This window comes from Acomys russatus, chromosome 26 (genome assembly GCF_903995435.1).
Source record: "Acomys russatus chromosome 26, mAcoRus1.1, whole genome shotgun sequence".
NCBI classification, from domain to species: domain Eukaryota; kingdom Metazoa; phylum Chordata; class Mammalia; order Rodentia; family Muridae; genus Acomys; species Acomys russatus.
This window is the reverse complement of record NC_067162.1, coordinates 21,218,158-21,240,711: the sequence shown is the minus strand read 5'-3', so window position 1 is coordinate 21,240,711 and position 22,554 is coordinate 21,218,158. Positions and strand designations below refer to the sequence as shown.

The window sequence follows — 22,554 nt, the reverse complement described above, 5'->3', positions numbered from 1 at the left end:
ACCACTTCCTCCAAAGCGCCACTAGATGGCGCTATGATCCCAGTTATCACCCCCAGAGACCCTAGGCGACTGCCGAAGCCCAGGCTGGAGACGTCCAGACCCAGTCAAGACTGCAGAAATTTTGTTTCACAAACTAGTAAATGGAAACTCAGGGAAAATAAGTAATTCAGAACCTCATAGATCTCCCCATCCTTTCTCTCCCCATAATCTGCTCCAAGATTCCACTATCATCACGCCACTCAGGAAGGAGCAGAGCTCAGAAGTGGGAAGTGGGGTTCGCCATGAAGGAAGCACTTGGCAGCTTTGTGCCCCCTCTCCTGGCCTTGCAAAGAATTGTCTAAAAAAGAAGGGAAGAGGAGGAGGAGGAGGAGGAGGAGGAGGAGGAGGAGGAGGAGAAAAACTGGATAACTTGTTTGGGAAGTTGGGTTTGTTTGTTTGTTTGTTTTGGAATTTTTCAAGATGGGGTTTTTCTGTATAACTCTGGCCTCACAGAGCGCCACCTGGAGCCATGCACCACCACTCCCAGGTGGAAAACTAAAAAATCTAAAGTCTAGAGTGGTGACTCACACCCGTAATTCCAGCCAGTACTTGGGAGGCTGGGGCAGAAGGATTACAATGAGTTGGTGGCCAGCCTGGGCTACATAGTGCTAGTCCAGACTTAGCTGCAGTGTGAGACGCTGTCTCATCAAACCAACATAACAAAGCAGCAGAATTTAAAAGGAGCAACGACAGGGTAACTTTGGCACCATGGAGAGAATGAAGAACATGAGACGAGGGCTGTAGAAACTCATCCTCTCTTAAGAAATAAAGCAACGGAGAAGACATAAGCGCAGTCTAGGGCGTCTTGTGACAGAGGCGATTGCAATCAGCATTGGAAGAGTAGGCTTGTTTTGATAATGCTAGGAACAGAGCCCAGGGTCTCACCCATACCAGGCAGGTCTCTGCCTCTGAACCACATGCCTAGTCTTTTATTTATTGATTGATTGATTTACTTATTTACTTATTTTCTGTATGGCCTTGACTGTTCTGGACTTTGTAGACTCACGGAAATCTGCCTGCCTCTGCCTCCCTGAGTACTAGAATTATAAGTATGCGCCACCGAGCCAGGCTTGCAGCAGGATTTTAAAGGGAAGGTTTTTGATTTATTGCCACAAGGTCTCACTTACTTGGCCCAAACTGGCCCCGAACTTCCATCCTCCTGCTTTAGCTCCTTGAATATCAAGCTAGGAAGATTTTGGTGAGATAACACTGTAGACCCAAAGACACAGGGGCTGTTGCAGGCTCATGACTGCACAAAACAGCGCTCTTTGGCGGTTTGGCTGGAGGGCAGCTGATAGTGACAGATAACCAAGGACAGAAGCAGACACCAGCTGGGAGGGGTGGGGGGAGGGGGGGATGGCTGCTGAGCCTTCGGGGAGGTGCTTAGGAATTTGTACTTTAGCCTGAAGGCTGTGGGGCAGTCGGGAAGGCAGCTCGCTCGGGGATGTCCTGGGCTGAGCTGCTGTTTGGGAAGGGGACCCTGGCAGCCTCATGGAGGTCCAGAGACAAGGCCAGGTCGAAGTTGGAGGCTGGGGGCACGCAGCAGAGTGAGGTGAGGACCAAGTGGGTGTGGGGCAGTGGGGAGGAGAGGGGACGGCTGAGAGAGAGAGAGAGAGAGAGAGAGAGAGAGAGAGAGAGAGAGAGAGAGAGAGAGAGGTTTCAGGTAAGACAGGTTTCTCTGGCAGGTTTCTCTGCTAGATTTCTGGGGCTTAAGTTACTTATCAAGCAATGAGAGAAAGAGATTTTAATTAAAGGTATGTCTTTTGGAGGCTAAGACTTCAGAAATTGGGTTTTCAAGTTAATGTTTTTGTTTGTCCCTGGAAATGCCTTTTAATGGCATTCCAAATGAATGTACACAAAGAGCCCTTAGGTAATGTTCCCTCAACTAAAGGGGCCCACTCTAGAACACCCTCCCCAAGCCCTCCTCCATCCATAGCATTCATTAGAGTTATAGGTAGACCTCCCTAGGGATGGCTGGGAACCTGGCTGGCTTAATGGTAAAGGGTGGGTCTGCCGACCATAGACAGGCCTATATTCCACTCCTAGCACCATGACTCCCCCAGAATAATGACCTCCCCTTGGGACCTTCATGGTCTTCCTCTTCAAGGATACAATACTATTGTTTTCCTTTCTTTTTTGAGGTCACTGGGGATGGAACCAAAGGCCTTGTGCCTACTAAGCGGGCAGGCACTCTACTACTGGGCTCTTCCTCCCAGACCCCTGTCCTTTTGTTTGTTCCTTCCTTCCTTCCTTTCCTTTGGACAGAGTCTCACTATGTAGTCCTCCATAGTCTAGGCCCACTATGTACATACACCAGGCTGACCTAGAACTCACAGAGATCCACCTGGCCCTTGAGAATTGGGATTAAGGACATTCTGCCACCATACCCAGCCACAGCGTTTTTTATCCAAAGTCTGTTGGTTGGCCTCTTCCTCTGGCTGTCAGCACTGAGGAGGCTGAGGACACTATTTCTCCTTGGCTCGCTGTCATGCAGATCAGTCTCAAGTGGCCTTCCCGGTAGGCAACTAGGCTGGCCTTGTGCTGGACAGACAGAATGACTAGGGTTTGGAGAAACGGGGTGGTCCCAGGGGTCTAAAAGCATTTCCCAGTGCAGGCTCCCCTGCTAGCTCTGGGCTAGCTCAAGCACCAAGTTAGCCCATCATCACTCAGAACATCACTTGGCATCTCTAAAAGTTCTGCAAATGGAATCAAAGAGTAATACGTCAGGGGAAGCTGGGGCAAAACGATGACGCTTCACGTGTTCGCAGCACCTGAGAAACCTGTTTGGCTTATGGCTTATACTTTTCTGAAAGGGTTAGTGTTCGCTCCTGCTTGTTTGTTTTGTTGTTCTGTCTTGCCTTGTTTGTTTGTTATGGAGCCCGGGCTGGCCTTGAACTCATCACATAGCCCAATCTGGCCACAGAATTTCCATCCTCCTTCCTTAGCCTCCAGAGTCCTGGGAGTATAGGCATGTGTCAGCAGGCCTCACTGATCATTTCCAGTTTTATTTATTTTATTTTATTTATTTATTTATTTTTTTGAGACAGGGTTTTTCTGTGTAGCCTTAGCTGTCCTGGACTCATTTTGTAGACCAGGCTGGCCTCAAACTCATAGAGATCCACCTGCCTCTGCCTCCCGAGTGCTGGGATTAAAGGTATCATGTACACCTGCAGGCCACAAGAAGGCATCAGATCACATTATAGATGGTTGTGAGCCACCATGTGGTTGCTGGGAATTGAACTCGGGACTTCTGGAGGAGCAGTCAGTACTCTTAACCTCTGAGCCATCTCTCCAGCCCCTCATTTCCATTTTTAAAGGCTTGCAGTGTGCCAGGACAGTGGATCTGGGCTCCTGGGAGCCTCTAGAACCATAACATGATAACAGGACAGGGCCTCAGAGGCAGTTCTGAATCCATGCATGAATCTAATAGTGAGTAGGGGTGGTAAGAAAGGCCTTCCAAAGGGATGTCTGTATACAGTGCTCTGCCTGCACATACACCTGCATGCCAGAAGAGGGCAACAGATCTCATTATAGATGGTTGTGAGCCACCATGGGGCTGCTGGGATTGAACTCAGAACCCCTGTGAGAGCAGTCCGTGCTCTTAACCTCTGAGCCATCTCTCCAGCCCTCTTTGTTCATTTTTGAGACAGACTTTCTCTCTGAAGCCCTGGCTGTCCTGCAACTTGTGCTATAGACCATGCTGGCCTCGAACTCAGAGATTATCCTGCCTCTGCCTCCTGAGTGCTGGCATTAAAGGCATGCCAGCACTCCCCTAAGCTGAGATCTGAAGAGTGAGAGGAACTGCTGTATATTGGCACAGGCAGACATGAGGAAACCCAGCTTGCCTGTTGGATCTGCCCCAGGAAAATCATTTTTCTTTTTTACCCTGTCTGCACACCTCACCACCCAACACTTTAGCTTCCTGAACCTCGAACCATTTCAGCTTTAGGGAAACGTTTCAAATCTATGGGACTCTTTGCCCTCCTGGCCTGCAGTTTCCTTAGGAGGACTGGCCCTGGCCAAGTGCATTTGATTTACCGGATTGAGAAACCACACCTGTACAGTACAGTGGTTAGTAGGAGAGGGGCTGAGGCTCAGTGACAAAGAATATGTAAGCTCGTATCATTCAAGTTAGTTTGGTTTTTCCACCTTTCCATAATTTCCAAGAAAAGGCTAGGAGACTTTTTCATCAGAGCTGAATGTGCTGCCTCATGATTGTGGGCGGGGGCGGCCTGAGGTGTTGGTTCCCCTGGAGCAGCTCTCTCTCTCTCCCCGTGTGGGCGTGGGAAACAAACTCAGGTCCTCTACAAGAGCAGTGATTGTTCTAACCTTTGCACTCTCTCACCAGTGCCCTGTTTTATCTATCTGATGGGGTCACAGGTAATCCAGGCTTCCCTTAAGCTTACGATGTCATCAACAGTGACCTCGAGCTCTGGATCCTCCTGTCTCCACCTTCGGAGTGGCGGGATTATGAATTCATAAGGCCACACTTGGCTGGTGACGCTTTTAAAAAATGAGACCAATACTTACTATCGTTAGTTATTTTAGTTGTCGGCAGTTGTCTGCCCGTGTGCCTGCCCTTTGTGACTATGGCATGACTTTCGGGTGTAGGAGAATTGTATGAGGGAAATTTCTAAGACCAGAGTGGAAGGCATAATCATAGGGTCGTGGGAGCTCAGCAGGAGTGGATGAGACCCCTGGGGAGAGTCTGAGAGCAGAATGCAAACAACTATAATTAATATTTCATTAAGTGGCACTTTTTTAAAAAAAAACTTTGTGTGCTTTTTGTGTGTGAGGGAGGCTGGTGCTGGGACCGACTACAGAAGGCAGGGCCTCAGTGTGCTGGAAATGATCTAGGATGAATCTCTATACCCCGTCCCCTTCTTAATTCTAAATTAAAAGTCATTCACGGCACTTCAATAGCTTTAGCTGTGTTTTTGGAAGAGGGAGGGAGGGTATGCAACACAACTTGAGTTTGGAAGAGGAAGCAGAAGAAAACACTCAAGCGAAGAGGATACATCAGTCCAGTGTTTATTTAGGGTCTGAGTAAAACAGTTTTCTGGTAACATTTCTGGAAAGGTTTGTGTCTCTATAGAATGAGTTCCAAGTCAGCCAGAGTCACATAGTGAGTTCCTATCTCAAAATATTAATTAATTAATTAATTAAAAATAAAATTAAAATTGGCCTCAGATGCTTCTAAATTTCACAGGAAGGAAGGAAGGAAGGAAGGAGGAACTCATCTGGGAAAAGCACAGTTTATGTGTTCTTTTTTTTCTTTCTTTTTTCTTTTTTTGAGACAAGATATCTCTACCTAGTCCTGGCTGTCAGGGGTTCACCATGTAGATACAACTGACCTATAACTCACAGAGATCTGCCTGCCTCTGACTCCTGGGTGCTAGGATTAAAGGCGTGCAACATCATGCCCAGAGTCCTCTATTTTTCTGACAGTATGAAAAAAAGATTTTAATATCTTCTTTAAATACCTGATTAAGGATTGGAATCTTAGCTGGGCGGTGGTGGTGCACACCTTTAATCCCAGCACTTGGGAGGCAGAGGCAGGCAGATCACTGTGAGGGTTTCTCTGTGTAGCCTTGGCTGTCCTGGACTCCCTTTGTAGACCAGGCTGGCCTAGAACTCACAGTGATCCACCTGCCTCTGCCTCCTGGTGTTTCCTGATCTTTGTTTTGTTGGGTTTTTGAGATAGAGTCTTATTATGTAGCACAGGCTAGTCTTTTGGCTTTGTTTTGTTTTGATTTGTTTTCCAGACAAGGTTTCTCTGTATGACAGCCCTGGCTGTCCTGGAACTCGCTCTTTAGACCACACCCTGACACACAGGCTGGTCTTAAACTTGTAGCACTTCTCCTGCCTCCCAAGTGCTGAGGTTATAAGCAGGTGCCCAGGTACCCCTATACCCAGCGCGCGTGTGTGTGCGCGCGCGCACACACACACACACACACACACACACACACGTGTGTGTGTGTGTGTAGACAGGACTTTGCTAAGTAGCCCAAACTTGCCTTAAAACTTTCTGCTTCTACCTTTTGAGCTCTGGGAATACAGGCATGTGCCCCCATGCCTGATGTAGATTAGTTTTTGAACTGTGGCTCTTATTTGTTTTATGATAAGCAATTTAATGCCATAAGCCCCCCCTAAGCACTATGTATTTCCATCTTTGTTTGTTTGCATGTTATCTATCCACACTAAAACTCCCACTTTAGGAATATGCTGCTGCTGCCAAGTGTGGTGCCACATGCCTATAAAAGTCTGACCTTCGGGAGGCAGAGGCGGGAGGATTGCCACAGTTTGAAAAGCCAGTCTACATAGTTAGTTCTGGGCCACCCAGGGCTATAAAGGAAGACCCAGTTTTGTTTTGTTTTCTATTGGCTTCACTTTTAATTTCTTTCGGGGAAACAATTTTATGTCATTTTAAGCCTTTTTAAGAAGTCAGGAGAGATGGCTTATCCATTAAAGGCTCAGCTTACAACCAGAAAGATGAGCTCCTTCTAAGTATGTTGGGATTTGTTTTATGGCCTACAGCATGGTCTAACAACTGTGTATTTTGTTTTTATTAGATGAAAGATTCCATAAAAAAATGAATGGGATCCATTCAGTTGTTGGGATGACTCAACTTCGTGTATATTTTTTGCCTGCTTAAAGCATCAATTGCTGAGGGAGGTGTATTGAAGTCTCTAACTTTGACTGTGTGTCCCCATTTCTTCTGTAGCTTCTACAGATTCTGCTTCCTATGTCTGAAGCCATTGTTGTTAGGCGCACATGCTTAGGATGGCTCTGTTTTCTTGGTGAAATAATTCCTAGATCCAGGACCAGGGGCTCGTCCTATGGAAAGACCGATGCTTGAGAGGTGGGTGTCGGGGATAAAGAACTTATGGCAGTAGACGGTGAAGGCTTAATTCAGCGAGCGAAGAACGGAGAAGAGAGATCTTTGCTCCTGAATCACCTTCTCCAGCTGGTCATGGTAGCAAATGCCCACAAGCTCATCTGCCAAGATCCTAAAGCAGGGGAGTCAGAAGTTCAAGGCCAGCCTAAACCACCTGTGAGTTCTACATCAGCCTGATCTACATAGCGGGGAGGCGGGGTGCAGGTCGGACGGGCACCGGGGAGGGAAAGGCTGTCTCAAAAATCACAAAACAAGACAATAAAGAAATTAATGAAATTGGCTTCCTTGCCCAATTTAGATAGGAATAATGAGGGAGAAATGGCCAGTAAAGGGCGGGGGGCATGATGAATTCATGTCACTTCTGTGACTAGGTGAGGCTCTTCTAAGAGCCACCTTGTTTTCACTGCCTTCTTGGTCTGGTGTTTCCCATCATGAAGGCTGTAGATGTCATTAGCCTGGAAGGCTGGGCGAGGGACAGACTAGGCAAGCCTAGGTCAAGTTAGCCCTGTTTTATAGTTTTGGGCAAAACATTTCTCAAATGCTTAACATGCTTACATGTAGAACTCAGTCAAATTTAACCTGAGGGTTAAGGCAAGAGATGAGACACACACGGACAGATGAGAGGCCGCCCTTTCATCCATCCTAATTACCTGTCCGTCATCTGCAGGCCCAAAAGGTGTCTCTGGCAACCAAGGCCACAACCCACACAGCAGAGTTGTTGTCTACCCAGAAGGCATCAGGACTAAAAGTATACTTCCTAGTCACATGACCTCCAAAAATCAGTGGGCTTTAGTCCAGCTGGGAACTAGTCATGTTTGCTTGGGTGTCCCAAGAGGGTCTTTGTCCATTCTTTATGAAGGAGCTGGTCTTGCTGGGACAGGATGCTTGGCCTCCGGGCTGATTCGGAAGGCTTGCCGAGGGCATCTCATGGGGTGAGGCTTTATTCTTGGTGACAAACTGACACTTTTATCATTATGTAATGTCCTTTATCCCTGGTCATTTTTCTTGCTCTGGTATTTACCTTATCTGATATTAATCTAGGCACTCTGGCTTTATATCTGCATGGTATGAAGTTTTCCATCTTTGTATATAATATCCCATTGTCATATGTGAAGTACTTCCTGGGGGGATCTTCTTAGAAATCAGAATTTAAAAGCCAGGTGTAATGGTTCATGACTCAGATCCCAGTGCTTGAGAGGCTTAGGCAGGACTATTAGCGTGAGTTTGGGGCTAGCCTTGGCTACAGATTGAGACTGTCTCAAAACAAGAGCTAGATATAGTGGCATAATCCTGTATTCGTAATAATTGGGTAGGTGGGGATCGGCATGGGAATGAGGCTAGCCTAGGCTATGGCATGAAATTCTGTCTCAAAAAAAAAAAAAAAAAAAAAAACCCAAACTAAACAAAAATCTCAATTTAAAGTTGGGCATAATAGGCACTGTGTGCCACCATCCCTGCCCTGCTGTCTATTGCTTTGCTTTTAGAAACAGCTTCACTGTGTAGCCTAGGCTACCTTGGACCTTACTGTGTAGCCCAGGCTGGCCTGAAATTCATGATAATCCTCCTGCCTCAGACTTTTGAGTTTTTCCTGTCTTCCCCCCACTCCCATCCCCACATCCCCCATGCCCCCCTACCAAGACAGGGTTTCTCTGTGTATCCTTGGCTGTCCTGGACTGGCTTTGTAGATCAGGCTGGCCTCAAACTCACAGAGATCCACCTGCCTCTGCTTTCCAAGTGCTGGGATTAAAGGCATGTGCCACCACTGCCCAGCGTTTTTCCTTTTTTTTTTTTTTTTTTTTTTTTTGTGGTGCTAATTAAACCCAGGACTGTGTGCATGCTTGACAAGTTCTGTATCATTGAGCTAGGTTCCAGCCCAAAATGCACTTTTTGTTGGTGTGTGTTTGTTTTTGTTTTTCAAGTCAGGCCTGGCTGTCCTAGAAATTGCTCTGTAGACCAGGCTGGCCTCAAAGTCAGAGATCCACCTGCCTCTGCTTCCTAAGTGCTAGAATTACAGGTGCATGCCACCATTGACTGGCTCCAGAATGCATTTATTCACTTTTGAGATCAAATTTCATGTTGTAGTCTAGGTTGCTTTGAATTCTCATCCTCCTGCCTCCGTCTCTTGAGTACTGGGATTACAGGCATATAACATGGCAGCTAGCTAATTTCATTTGTTCTTTTTTTTTTTTTCTTTTTTTTGGGGGGGGGGTTTCAAGACAGGGTTTCTCTGTGTAGCCTTGACTATCCTGAGCTCACTTTGTAGACCAGGCTGGCCTTGAACTCACAGCAATCCACCTGCCTCTGTCTCCCAAATGCTGGAATTAAAGGCATACGCCACCACTGCCCAGCCTTTCTTTTTTTCTTTCTTCCTTGTTTTTGTTTTGAGACAAGGTCTCTCTACATAACCCTGGGCTGTCCTGGAACTCACTCTGTGAACTAGACTGAATTGGAACTCACAGAGATGCTCCTGCCTCCTGAGTGTTGGAATTAAGGGCATGCATATTTTAAGAACAAAATAGCAGCAGAGTGTGGTGGTACAGGCCTTTAATCCCAGCACTCAGGAGGCAGGAGGATCTCCATGAGTCTGAGGCCAGCCTGGTCTACATATCAAGTTTCAGGCCTATCAGGGCTACGTTAGACCAACCTTCCTAATGCGGTGACCCTTGAATACAGTTCCTCATGCTGTGGTGACCCCAACCATAAAATTATTTCATTGCTACTTCATAACTGTAATTTTGCTGCTGTTATGAATTGTAATGTAGATATATGATAGGCAAGATATCGGATATGTGACCTTCAAAGGGGTCTCAATCCCTTTGGGGCCGAGAACCACTAACAGAGAGTCTGTTTCAAACAAACAAGTATCAAAGCAAGTGAGAGCACAGACCCGTAGCCATGGCCCTGTGGCCCATCAAACGCTCATTCTAAACAACTTTACATGTGGCTTCTAGAAGGAGTCAGTGTGAGCGGTCTCTTCAGGGCACTAACCAGGTTTTAAAGGCTACACACTGGGCTGAGGATGTAGCTCATACTCAGGGTCCTGAGTTCGACCCTAGCGCTGTAGACATTCATTTGAAATGTGGAAAGTACTTTTTACCAAGGCACACACTGAACATCTAATAAGGAGGAGGCTCTCAACCTGTGTGTGGGCCATGGCCCCTTGGAGGTAAAACAACCCTTTCAGAGGGGACACACATCAGATATCCTGAATTTCAGATGTTTTACATTATGATTCATGGCATTAGCAACATTACAGTTATAATGTAGTAATGAAAATAATTTTATGGTTTGGGGTCACTATACGTGAGTTACTGTACTAAAGGGTCACAGCATTAGGAAGGTTAAGAGACATTATAATAGGGCTTTATAAGATAATTAAATTGGTTATACATATGCGAGCGTGTGTGAGCACAGGCACGCATGCACACACACACACACACACACACACACACACACACACACAGCAGTTTATCTCAAAGGATAAGTTTTATTATCATTACTTAGAAGGTAATTTATCTTCATTCAACTAGGCTATACAAGAACAAACAAAAGAAATAAAAGACCAGGCATGACAGCTCATGCCTTTAATCCTAGTGCTCAGGAGGCAAACACAGTGGATTCCTATGAGTTGTTGGCCAGCATGGCCCTGTCAATCACAGTCAACCAGTAAAAACAAACTGGTGGACAGAAATAAGTTCAGTGAAGTAAAATCTGGGTTTGATTGTGTTTCCTTTTTAAAAAGAAATATTTTTTTTTTTTTTTTGGTATGGGTGTTTTGCGTGCATATACATCGGTAGACCACAGTGCATTCCTGGCAATGGCAGAGGCCAGAAGAAGGCATTGGTTCCCCTGGAACTAGAATTACAGGCAGTTGTGAACTGCCATGTGGGTGCCCAGGTCCTCTGGAAGAGCAGCCAGTGCTCTCAACCTCTGAGCCATCACTCCTGCTCCCACTCACACCTTTTGTTTTTAAGTAGTTTTACTCTGTAGCCCTGGTTGGCCAGAAACTAGCTGGGTAGACTTTGTGGCTCTGAACTTACAACGGCCTCTATCTGGCTCTCAGGCCCTGGGTGCAGAGGTGAGCACTACCACGCCCAGCTGCATTGCTATTTACAACTTACCCTTTTAGACTGAGGTAGCCATTTGTCTCAAGCTGTTATGGCAGGTCCCTAGGATTGGTAAATAGCCACACTGCCTTCCTTAGTGGTTGCTGTAACAAAAATACCCGACAAGATGGCAAATTAAAAGAGGAAAGGTTTTGGCTCACAGTTTCAGGGTTTAGGCCATCAGAGCAGGGCAAGCCGCAGTTTCCGAAGCTGCCCGCTCCCTGCTGGGCAGGTGCATGCTGGCGCTCAGCCTGCTTTCTTCTTTTCTCCTTTCTATGCATAGGAGGCCCTCAGACCTCAGCCCATTGGATGCTGCCACCACATTCAGGATGGATCCTGTCTTTTCACTTAAGCTCCCCTGGCAATATCCCTACAGACAAACCCAAAACAGTACCTCAGTGCTGGTGTTTTGTTTTGTTTCATTTGATCAAGCTGACACTTGAAATGATTGTCACCAATCTACCTGGAAAGGCTTGTGAGCCCTCAAGTCAGGAGAATGGAACTGCAGGTGTAAGAGCTGGTGTGCTTTGCCAGTGTTAATTCCTGTGTTCTCTGATCACTCCATTGTTAGAAGACACAGAAAAAGTATGTTCTATATGATGGGAAAAGGAAGACTCTTCTTAGATTCTAGAATTAATGTTTAAGGGGGTAACAGAAAAATCATCACAGAAATATATATGTGCGCGCGCACACACACACACACTATAGCTGTTGTTTGTTTGTTTTTGACACAGGGTAACATATAGCCCAGGCTGGCCTTGAACTCTCCGTCCTTCTGCCTCAGCCTCCTGAATGCTGGGATTGCAAGTGTGTGCCATCACATCCAGCCCATGCCTGACACTCTAGCAGCTTAGGAAAATTCCTCAGCCCTTGGCTGTAGCCATGCCACGGGCTGGTTTCTCTGCTGCTGCTTTTGTTGTCACCCCTCAGCCCACGCTACTAAGACTAGGCGCGAGAGAGGACTGACTGAAGGACTTTTGTTAGGCCTGATGTTGCAAACACCAGAGGAGACAGCACCATGAGAGGGTGCTCATGCTAACAGCAATACGTTTCACTTGTAGATGGAGGTCTGCCATGGCACCTGTCACTGTGCTGTCTCTAGCACCAGTCACAGCAGTGGCTTTGCTAGACCACTAGTGGAAGTGCTGTCTCTCAGGGCGAGGTGAAGATGTTTATAAATCATCCAGAGTTTTACTAAGGCTCCAACAGCAAAATGTCAGCACATTATTGTTTCAGACAGTGCAGGCTGGGACTGCACCTCCAGGAGGGGGCAGTCAGGTAGGGCTGAGCAGTCTTCTCAGAATTCACGACAAGCTGATGCTGACAGAAGGACAATACAGTGGTTTTCAACCTGTGGGTTGCGACTCTTTTTTGGGGGGAGGTGGGGGTGTCAAACGACCCTTTCACAGGGGTTGCATATCACATGTCCTGCATACTTACATTCTGATTCATAACATAGCAAAATTACAGTTATGAAGTAGCAATGAAGATAATTTTATGATTGGGGGTCACCATGAGGTATTAAAGGGGTCGCAGCATCAGGAAGGCGGAGAACCACTCGGGCAATGGCTGGATTTTGAAGAGTGCAGCGGCTGCCAGTTAGGGAGGCAGATTGCCCCAACTCCCAGATTTTTTGATGTGTACAGTAGGAGCTTAAGGAGCCTATTAACACTAATCATGCTCTTAACAGCAATTCACCAACATTTAACTCCTGCCTCAGGCAGAGGTGGGTTCCCCACCCCCCACGAGTCTCCCTTGCCCATGCCAAAAGTGGGCTCTGCACTCCAGCCTCATAAGAACCCTGAAGGCTGGTCCTGAACTTCAGCTCACTGTGTGGTCCTTCCCTCAAGTAAACCAGGCCCTGTTCTTCCCAGCTTCCCAGCTTCATACTAAAGAAAACCTTGAGTAAATGAGGATGCTACTAGACAGTGCGTTCTCATCTGGGCAAAATGAGCTGAGAGCTTTAGCAGACTCCCCGGGTGCACAGAAATTTTCAGGCATTAGACATAAAAAAAAAAAAAAAAAAAAGAAAAATAAGGATTCCCTAGGGGAACATTGGCTTCCAGTTTTTAGTAAACAGTAAAGATGGTGCAAACATAATCACCTCAGAGCATTTTAAGATTGTATTGTAAAGGACTCTACAGGATTTGATCTAAGAGCGGATGTGCTATGAGGCCTGGAAGTTGGTTTTTCTGTTTTTTTTTTTTTTATGTATTTTTAAAAAATTATGTATACAGTGCTTTGCCTGCATGTACATCTACGTGCCAGAAGAGGGCACCAGATTTCATTACAGATGGTTGTAAGCAACCATGTGATTGCTGGGAATTGAACTCAGGACCTTTGGAAGAGCAGCCAGTACTCTTAACCTCAGCCATCTCTCCAAACTGCCTGGAGGTTGTTAATCCCCCAGATTTGAGGAGAAAGAGCACCGACCCAAATCATGGCCAAAATAACTAAAGTAAGCAATTAATTAAAGCAAAAGTTTTTTTTTGTTTGTTTGCGTAAAATCGGGTTTCAAGAGATCAGCATTGGACACAAGGAATATAAGGGCTTTCGTAGTCTAGGAGTAGGGGGCTTCCTGGTGGGGGATTTGTCAGGCAAGTAGGTGGCATTACAGAAGCAGAACGTAAGCATAACAAGTTGGTCTAACAACTGGAATCAAAGACATGGTTGCAAGGCAGTCATAACAAGGTGGTCGTAACAACAGGTGGTCATGATAACCTTTTAAGACAAGGCATGGTTGGCATTTCCTGGAACAGGCAGTACAGAACCATTTGTAGTTAAAGTTACAGGTGGGGCATAGCCCGGCCCTTGAGAAACAGAGACTTAATCATAAACAGGAATGAATCTAGTTTATCTTTACTATAAGATAGCTTTTAAGACTAAACCGGAGACGAGCTGATTCGTCAAGGTGAGGCTCAGCAGTAGAGCCTGCACTTAGCTATGATCCCATGCCCCAAAACACAAACAAACAAGAACCAAACTAAATCATGTGTGGAAGTGTCCTCCAGTCATCCCCGCATCAGAAATAAGTTTGAGGTCACAAAGAAAGAGACCACCAGTCCAACTGAAGTGTCTGGACGAGGTGGACTTTATCCTTCATCAAGAGCGTAGGCTCTGTCCAATCCAGGTGGCACACGTCTGTAACCCCAGCACTTGGGGAGGCAGAGGCAGGTGGATGCCTGTGAGTTTGAGGCCACAGAGAAACCCTGTCTCTGGGTAGGGAGAGACGGGGTGGGGCTCAGAAGAGCAAACACACTGAGACAGGAAATGCTCTTGGTTTTGACTGTGTCTTTTCCACATTGCCTGAGGTCCAACGCCTCAGTTTTATTGGCACACAGGAAATGATGGAGGAAGCAGGAGGTTGCTGCTTCAGGTCATCATATTCCCAGAGCAGTGGGCCTCTGTGTAAACAGAAGTTTTCCTGGGACGGGGTATTGGAATGTTTGTATAAAACTGGGGATGGTGGCGCACACCTTTAATCCCAGCACTCCAGAGACAGAGGCAGGCGAGTCTCTATGAGTTCAAGGCCAGCTTGATCTACATATGTGAGTTCAGGACAACCAAGGCTACACAGAGCAACACCGTCTCCAAAAAAGAAAAAGAAAAGAAAAATGTTTGCGTAAAAATCCTACTAGGAAGCCGGAGGGTGGTGGCACAGGCCTTTCATCCCAGCACTCCGGAGGCAGAGGCAGGTGGATCACTGTGAGTTTGAGGCCAGCTTGGTCTACAAAGCGAGTCCAGGACAGCCAAGAATGTCTCGAAAAACAAAACAAAACAAAAAATCCTACTAGATGAAGGACATAAAATTATTTTAATTCCTTGTCTTAAACATAGCTTTATAGTATTTGATAGGGGAAAAAGGCTCTCATGTTTGTTTGTTTTTTTTTGTTTTTGCTTTTTTCTTTTTGAGACAGGGTTTCTCTGTGTAGCCTTACCTATCCTGGACTCACTTTGTAGACCAGGCCGGCCTCAAACTCACAGTGATCCACGAGCCTCTGCCTCCTGAGTGCTGGGATTAAAGGCGTGCACCACCACGCCTGGCGAGAAGAGATATTTTGAAGAAAGATGCCCATCCTCAAAGAATAAAAACTTCCCCAGGAATTCCACTGGGTGGAGGGGAGGGCTGCAGCCTCCAGCCAATCAGAGGAGGGACTGGCAAGGGTGTGGGCTTCCTGAGAGTCCCATTTCATTCTCCTTACAATAGCCAAGATATGGAGTTTGGGTGGACTTCAAAGCTTTTGTCTTCAGAGGATTGTAAAGGAACAGAAATGAGATTCCAGTGGGTTCGTGGGGGGCACCTGATAAGACCTCAGGTAATGAGTCTAGATCACCACAGGATCATCTTTCTGTGAGTTAACAGTCTTGTTTGAGGTTCCCAGAAAACAACCTGGGAAAGAGATGAGGTCAGATCCAGCCCAACCTAAGCCTGGTTCCTTTTGACACTGGAAAGCAGCCTCCTTCGGTGGTGAATGTGGCTCCTTGAATTGGAACATTCTTCTCAGCTGGTCAGAGGCTTCAGCCAGACTCCACTGTGAGGAGTTCTTCTCTCCTCGTGGCCCCATATCTTTTTTTTTTTTTTTTTTTAATTCCTACCTTAGGGGCTGGAGAGATGGCTCAGAGGTTAAGAGCTCTTCCAGAGGTCCTGAGTTCAATTCCAGGCAACCATATGGTGGCTCACAACCATCTATAAAGTGATCTGATGCCCTCATCTGGGCTGCACGTGCACATGCAGACAGAGTATTGTATACAAAATAAATAATCTTTTAAAAAATTCCTGCCTCAGTAGAGCAGGTACTTACTTAGCATACATTAAGGCAGAATGGGAAGGGCAGGGAGAGGTTGGTGGACTTGAGAAAAGGTCCTCACTCGAGCATCTGATCGAAGCCTTTGCCAGCAATAGGTCAGAACTCTAGCACAATTAAGCACAGCTTAAGGCCTTTCTTCCCTCTTAGCCATGAGCTTCCCCAAGAACTCCATTTACAGGGAAAAGACATTACCAAACCTGTGTGCAACATTTGCAGCCTCTGACTGTAATTCCCTCCAGGGCATCTGTGGGACCACATCAAGTACCTCTCTCATTAAGAGAGAGAGAGGACACCCCCCACCCCCGCCGGCGATTTTTTTTTTTTTTTTTTTTTTTTTTGGTTTTTCGAGACAAGGTTTCTCTGTGTAGCCTTGGTTGTCCTGGACTTGCTTTGTAGACCAGGCTGGCCTTGAACTCACAGAGATCCTCCTGCCTCTGCCTTCCGAGTGCTGGAAAATTAAAGGCGTGCGCCACCACCGCCCAGCTGCGAAATTTCTTTTAGTCAAATTCGATTTATTGATTTATTGGGGTGGGGAGGCCTGGAACTTACTATATAGACCCGGCTGGCCTTGAACTCACAGAAATCCGCCCACCTCTGTCTCCCTTATATTAAAAGTGTGCACTACCATAGCCATCTAGCAATAAATATTTAAACACAGAACAGTAAAACCCTCCAACTCTGGTAAACTGACTGGTCAGTCCTGAAAGTCTCAGTGTTGAAGTCATGCTCTGACAAAGTCCTTAAATGGTCTCCAGGCTGGTGAGAGTGGTGGCAGTGTGGAAATGTCCCGTCACTGTTGTCAGCATGAGGCCCTAGGCTTGCACATAAGGTTAGGTCTTTCTTCACCTCATCAGCACTTATGTCACGTATGTGTAAAGTCACTTCTGACTCCCTTCCCCAAGGGCGACAGGAAATCGTGCGGTCCTACCTGTGTATGTTTGACACACAGACTCGGTTGGGAACCTCTGGTCTCTTTCTTATAAAAAGAGATCGTTCAAAATCTAGCCCTTGGTAGCCAAATCCACCTCGTTGTCTTGAACCTCATAAAGGAAGCCTCAGAGAAAATTCCGGGTTCCTTGAGTACCCTCACTCATGTGGCCTGCTGTCGCTCTTGACGGTTTATCCCCCTGGAATTCCTCTGTTACTCTGGCAAATCTGAGTGAGCCCTTGTCTTCAGCTCTTCGAGTAAGAGGCCAGGAACCTGGAAGCATCAGACCGCATAGCTGATGACCTGTAAGAATTCAAGGCTATACTCACGTCTGATGTTGGTAGCTCGCCCCCAGCTGCCTAGCTTTCTGACTGACAGGCTATACAGTCAAGGGATGCCACACCCCCTCCTCAGGTGGGCTGATTTGCTGAACAGCTCCCAGCACACAGGAACTTAACTGTGCTTAAATGGACTGGTTTATTCTAAAAGATAAGATGAAAGACAGAAAGGGTCAGGGCACGGTGGCACATGCCTTTAATCCCAGCACTCCAGAGGCAGAGGCAGGTGGATTACTGTGAGTTCAAGGCCAGCCTGGTTTACAAAGCAAGTCCAGGACAGCTAAGGCTACACAGAGAAACCCTGTCTTGGGCGGGGGGGGGGGGGGGGGGGGGGCGGAGACAGAAAGGACTGGGCCAGGGCTTCTGACCACTTGCCCCCTCCCCCGCTACCTCCATCCCACCCCCCTGCCCTGCAACTGCCCTGACCTAGGGAGTTGTAAATATCTGATATGTGACACCAAGAGGGTTGAGATCGCTGTTTTAGGAGCTATGCAGAGAATTTGGGACCACAACTAAACACATTTCCCTCTCCTGCAGAATTGTAAAGGAACATGAAGTCCTGTCATGGGCCATCACTGTTCTGTTCACAAAAGAACTTCCTCTGCCATCGCAATCAAGCCGGGGAGGTCTCTCAAAACTCAATACCTGAGTGTTTGGGGAGGAAACGGAACCTATAGAAATGAAATGAATATGGGCCGGCCAGTGGTACAGCCTTGGTCTAGTCACGTGGGAGACATTTTGAATCTGTTTTTCTCCTATGGTAACTATGGGAAGAGGGGAAGGCTGAGCCACGGGAGCCTGGCTTAAGAAGGTTTAACAAGAGAATTGGCACCTGTCTGGGCAGCGCTCCCAGCCCAGCGCAGGTGGCCAGGTTTTCCTGTGGCACCGCTCTCAGTCGCCCACAGCTGCGTCTTACCTTCTTCAGTGTTATGCTCCTGTGAGTTCATATAAAGAGCTTGCGTCTGGATCAGAGATTCTGGAAGACACAGGCAGTCCCTCAGGTCTGGGACCAGGAACCCAAGAATAATCTTAGGTGCCTTCCTGAGACCCTGGACCTACGTGTCTCGCCTACCCTACTCTGGGATGGACGGGGTCCTCCCTCGCAGCTTCCCTCCGGTGACTGTAGAGTTTGTACTTCTTGGCGTGGGGGTGTAAGGTAGAGAGGGGTACCTCTATGGTCTATCCTTCACCTTCTCCAATGGGCAGGGAGGTCAGAACATGCAAAGCTTACTGTCTTTCAAAGCATAAGTCAACAGATGCCTTGTCACAGCATATTAAGAGACAGTACAGCAGTGACAAACAGTAACAGCAAACAAACAAAATGAAGAGAATAAAGCCAGGCATGGTGGTGCACACTTAGCTGGAGGAAGGCTGAAGTAGCAAGATCTTTCACGGGTCTGAGGCCAGCTTGTGCTATAGAGGGAGCCCTGTCTCAAAAACAAAAAGAGCAGACTGGGAGACATCTGATCCTTGCTACAGAGAGGGGAATTAAGGGGTGACTGTGAGAAAACCAGATGGGGCACCCTTGAGGAAAAGGCACCCAAGCTGCCGCGGAGGGACGGAGTTGAGGGCGCCCATCAGAGTTAGATCTGAGGGAAGGGAGTGGACAGCTGAAGCAGAACACTTAAGGGACACTGTGCTCGAGGTGGAGTATTGTATGTGTTAACACGGGGGCCATTGAAAGCTCAGAGCAATAGAGTGATGGCATTGGGTTTTAAGATGGTCCCTGGATACTAGGACACGGCTGGAGCTTTGGTAGGGCTCCAGGCAGAGACACACTTGGATTCTGGATTATGTTTGATGTATAGGATTATGTGTGATGTATGGTGTATGAAATATGATAATAGGCTGTAGAGTGTGAAAGAGCTGCATGGGATGGGCTACACCTGTAATCTGAGCACTTAGGAGCCAGTGACGACGGGAGGATCTGATGCCTGGGGCTAGCCTGGTCAACACAGTGAACCCCCATTTCCAAACAAACAAAAAAACCAAAACATATAAGCACCGGGGGCTTGTATGCTGGCTCAGCAGAGAGGAGCATCTGCCATACATCCCTGATGATCTGAGTTTCAGAAACCCAAACGTGCCTTCCCTTGATGGGGTGTGGATCTACCCCAGGGCTCACAGGGTAGGAGAGAACCATCTCCCCCAAATTGTTGTCCGACCTCCACATGCATGCTGTGGCCACACACACACACCAACATGATATAGAAACACAAATATCAAAAGTGCCCGTGAGGCCTCCACCCAAGTCACTAGGTGGAGGAAGTAGTGGCTGTTGGCCGGGCCTGGAAAGCTAACGGTGAAAAAGAATTTGGGAGGCTGAAACTCAAGATCAGTTGTGGAGAACGTGCCAGCGCTCAGGAGGGCCAAGGTGTTCAAGGCCGGTCCTGGTTGCACAGGGAGTTTGAAGTCAGCCTCAGCTGCGTGAGATCCTGTCTTAAAAAACAAAAAAACAAGTAACAGCTGGACAAACTGAGTTTCCAGTTGGAAATCAGAAGCAGTGGCTGTTATAAGAGCAGACTGCAGAGAAGGCAGCTGCCTAAAACTGTTACTAAAAGGTCGTGTCCTAGGACCCCGGCTTGTGACCCACGTGAATTGGATAATGATGCTTTGGAAGCTGAAGCAGATGCTGTCTTCGGAACCTTTTAATTGCTCTAATAAAACCCGAACGCCTCCTTGTTCACAACCGTGAGCCGCTGCTGGTGGAACTGGTGAACCAAGCACAAAATTCCTGCGCACGGGCCGCTGCAGGCTCCAGCCCACATAAGTGTGCTGTCTAGGCAAGCCTGGCTCTGGGTGCCATGTTTGTAGGGCCAGCCCTTGTCTGGATGAGTTGGAACAGCTGGGCCCAGCAGTAGGGAGAAAAGTAAGAGAAAAACCCCCAACAGAGACCTGGAGGAGACAGCTGGCTGGTGGGTGGCTGAGCCTCAGCACCTCCAAAGATGCTTCTGCAGAGCTCGTGGGCTCAGAGGCCTGGGCCCCTGAACTCCAGGTAAGGAGCAGGGACCTTCCTAACCTTTGGGTAAATGAAGCGGCTACCCCAGTAAACTGTTTGTTTGCCTTGAGGCCCTGCAAGCATGCCTGAAATATATATTTGGGTAAATGAAGCGGCTACCCCAGTAAACTGTTTGTTTGCCTTGAGGCCCTGCAAGCATGCCTGAAATATATACTATGTTAATTTCCCCCCCTACAGTCTCTAGTTCTGTCAGAAGTGTCTGCCAGTTGCACAGATCTAACTAGAAGAGGTCAACCAAGTGTTTCTTTTGTTTGCTTTTTGAAGACAGGCTTTTTTTCTGTGTGGTCCTGGTAGTCTTGGAACTTGCTCTGTTGACCAGGCTGGCCTCGAACTTAGAGCTCTGCCGGTTTCTGCCTCCTCCTCCTCCTCCCAGGTGCTAGGATTAAAATCGGGCATCGCCACGCCCCACACAGACCAGGTGTTTCTAATGATGAGTGTCTTTCCAGCAGGAACTAAATTCCGAATCGGCTCCTTCCCTTTCTTAGGGTCCAGACCTGATTTTCACAACCCAGTGTCAATGGCTAAAATGAGGCATTTTGCAGAAGAAGTGCTTGTTTTGAGAGGACCGTGTGGAGGCATAGCACTCCTACCTACATCTGAGGCTAGAGGTAGGGGAATTGGTGGGGGTTATGGCTAAAGGAACAGTAAAGGGATTGCTGGCCTGTGAAGTGTCATCAAACACAGTGGTGCTTCAGGGGGCTACTTGTTCAGAAATGGTGCTGCTACCAAAATTTGAGGTTGGAGTTTTGTCTGTTTGACATCAAAAGGTCACGCACTGACACTTGTGTGGGCCCAAGTAAAGGATTTTGGGTAGTTTGAGAGGGGCAAATGGCCTCCTGTAAAGCAACCTTAGGTGCCTGTTATTGCAGTGTCACATAGCTCAGAGGTGTAGGCGAGGGCAATAGGCAAGTCCTGTTCAGCTGCTGCCTTGGAGGAGGAGTAGCCCAGCATCAAACCCTTGTTCAGCACGTCCAAGGCTCCGGGTCCATCCTTGGCATCGAAATAAATGAACTGGGTTGGTGATCGAAGCAGGAAACTTAAAGTAAGGGCTTCAAAGAGTCGCTGAATGACAGGCAAACCAGAGGCTTGTGTTATAGACAAGAGAAATTTCAGTGAATCCTGCACCCGCTGACATCCAGCCACAGTGTAGCCAAAGGGAGATCATGGGTCAGTAGACGGCTCAGTGGGTAAAGGTTTTCTGTTAGACGGCTCAGTGGGTAAAGGTTTTCTGTTTTTCTTCATATGTTTTCATTTTGTTTTTGAGACAAAGTCTCATTATGTAGCCAAAGCTCTCCTTGCACACTAGGCTGGCCTTGAACCACAGAGATTTGCCTGCCTCTGACTCCCGAGTGCTGGGATTAAAGGAACGCACCACCACACCTGGTTCTTGATTTTATTCATTTGTTTATTGGTTGGTTGATTGGTTTGGTTTTCTGTGACAAGGTTTCTCTGTGTACCAGCCCTGGCTGTCCTAAACCCGCTCTGTAAGCCAAGCTGGTCTCAAACTCTCAGAGATCTGCCTGCCTCTGCTTCCTGAGAGGGTGAAACTATCATGATGTGATTTGTTTGTTTGTTTGTTTTTGGTTTTAGACACAGGGTTTCTCTGTGTAGCCTTGGCTATCCTGGACTTTGTAAACCAGGTTGGCCTTGAACTCACAGAGCTCTACCTGCCTCTGCCTCCCGGAGTGCTGGGATTTCAGGTGTGTGCCAGCACGCCTGGCTTACCATGTGACTCTCTAGTCTCAATTTACTTTGATGAATTTTTAGGGAGCTGTTCTTTCTGATATAGTCCAGGGGTCTTGATGAAGTTGCTCTTTTCCCTGCCAGCTAAAGAAGGAAAAGGCAGGAAAACCCTAGCGTGGAAGGCAGCCCTGGAGAAATCAGTCCCAGAACCAGCCGCTGAAGAAAGGGGTTCATGCTACAGAGGAAAAAACCCTCTGCAAAACACTTTGGAAGCTGAACACCCCAGCCTTCTTGGGGCCTCTTTGTGTCTGTTTTAATTCAGGGTTGGTCCATTTGAAGAACTATAGGACTGACTTGGCCCACAGCTGTTGTGTGACAAGTCCTGACCTGGCTGTCAGCCAGGGGGCCTACCGTTGAGGGTAAAATGATTTACAAGGCCTTTGCTTTAAGCTGCCAGACTCAAGTCTCAGGTCAGAGGGGAGGAAGAAGGGGGCCATCTTGGAAGTTTGCCACTTTGGTTATGTAGCCACGGCCCCTTTCCCTATCTGCCTGCCTACCGAGGAGTCTTAACTACTCGTGTCCTTCTTTCACTTTTAGAAAGAAGATATTTATCAGCCTGTGCCTCATGGAGGTCCTGGGCAGATTGTGTGGTACAGGGTCATCCTCCATTCTGAAAATGGAGTCTCCAAGGGCAAGGCCTAGCCTGGCAAAACACTGTTTTCACAATAGGGAGAA

At 47.4% G+C, this 22,554-nt stretch overlaps 1 protein-coding gene across 3 annotated transcripts in view; it reads left to right on the top strand.

The window, feature by feature from the left end:
- Nucleotides 1–1,465: 1,465 nt before the first annotated feature.
- Kifc3 (kinesin family member C3) overlaps nucleotides 1,466–22,554 on the top strand; it is a 91,576-nt gene continuing 70,487 nt past the window's right edge. For all 3 annotated transcript variants that reach the window (XM_051169223.1, XM_051169222.1, XM_051169225.1), the window contains exon 1: nucleotides 1,466–1,591. In XM_051169223.1, coding sequence (XP_051025180.1) covers nucleotides 1,484–1,591 — 108 coding nt within the window. In that variant the 5' untranslated portion in view covers nucleotides 1,466–1,483. The remainder of the gene's footprint in view (nucleotides 1,592–22,554) is intronic.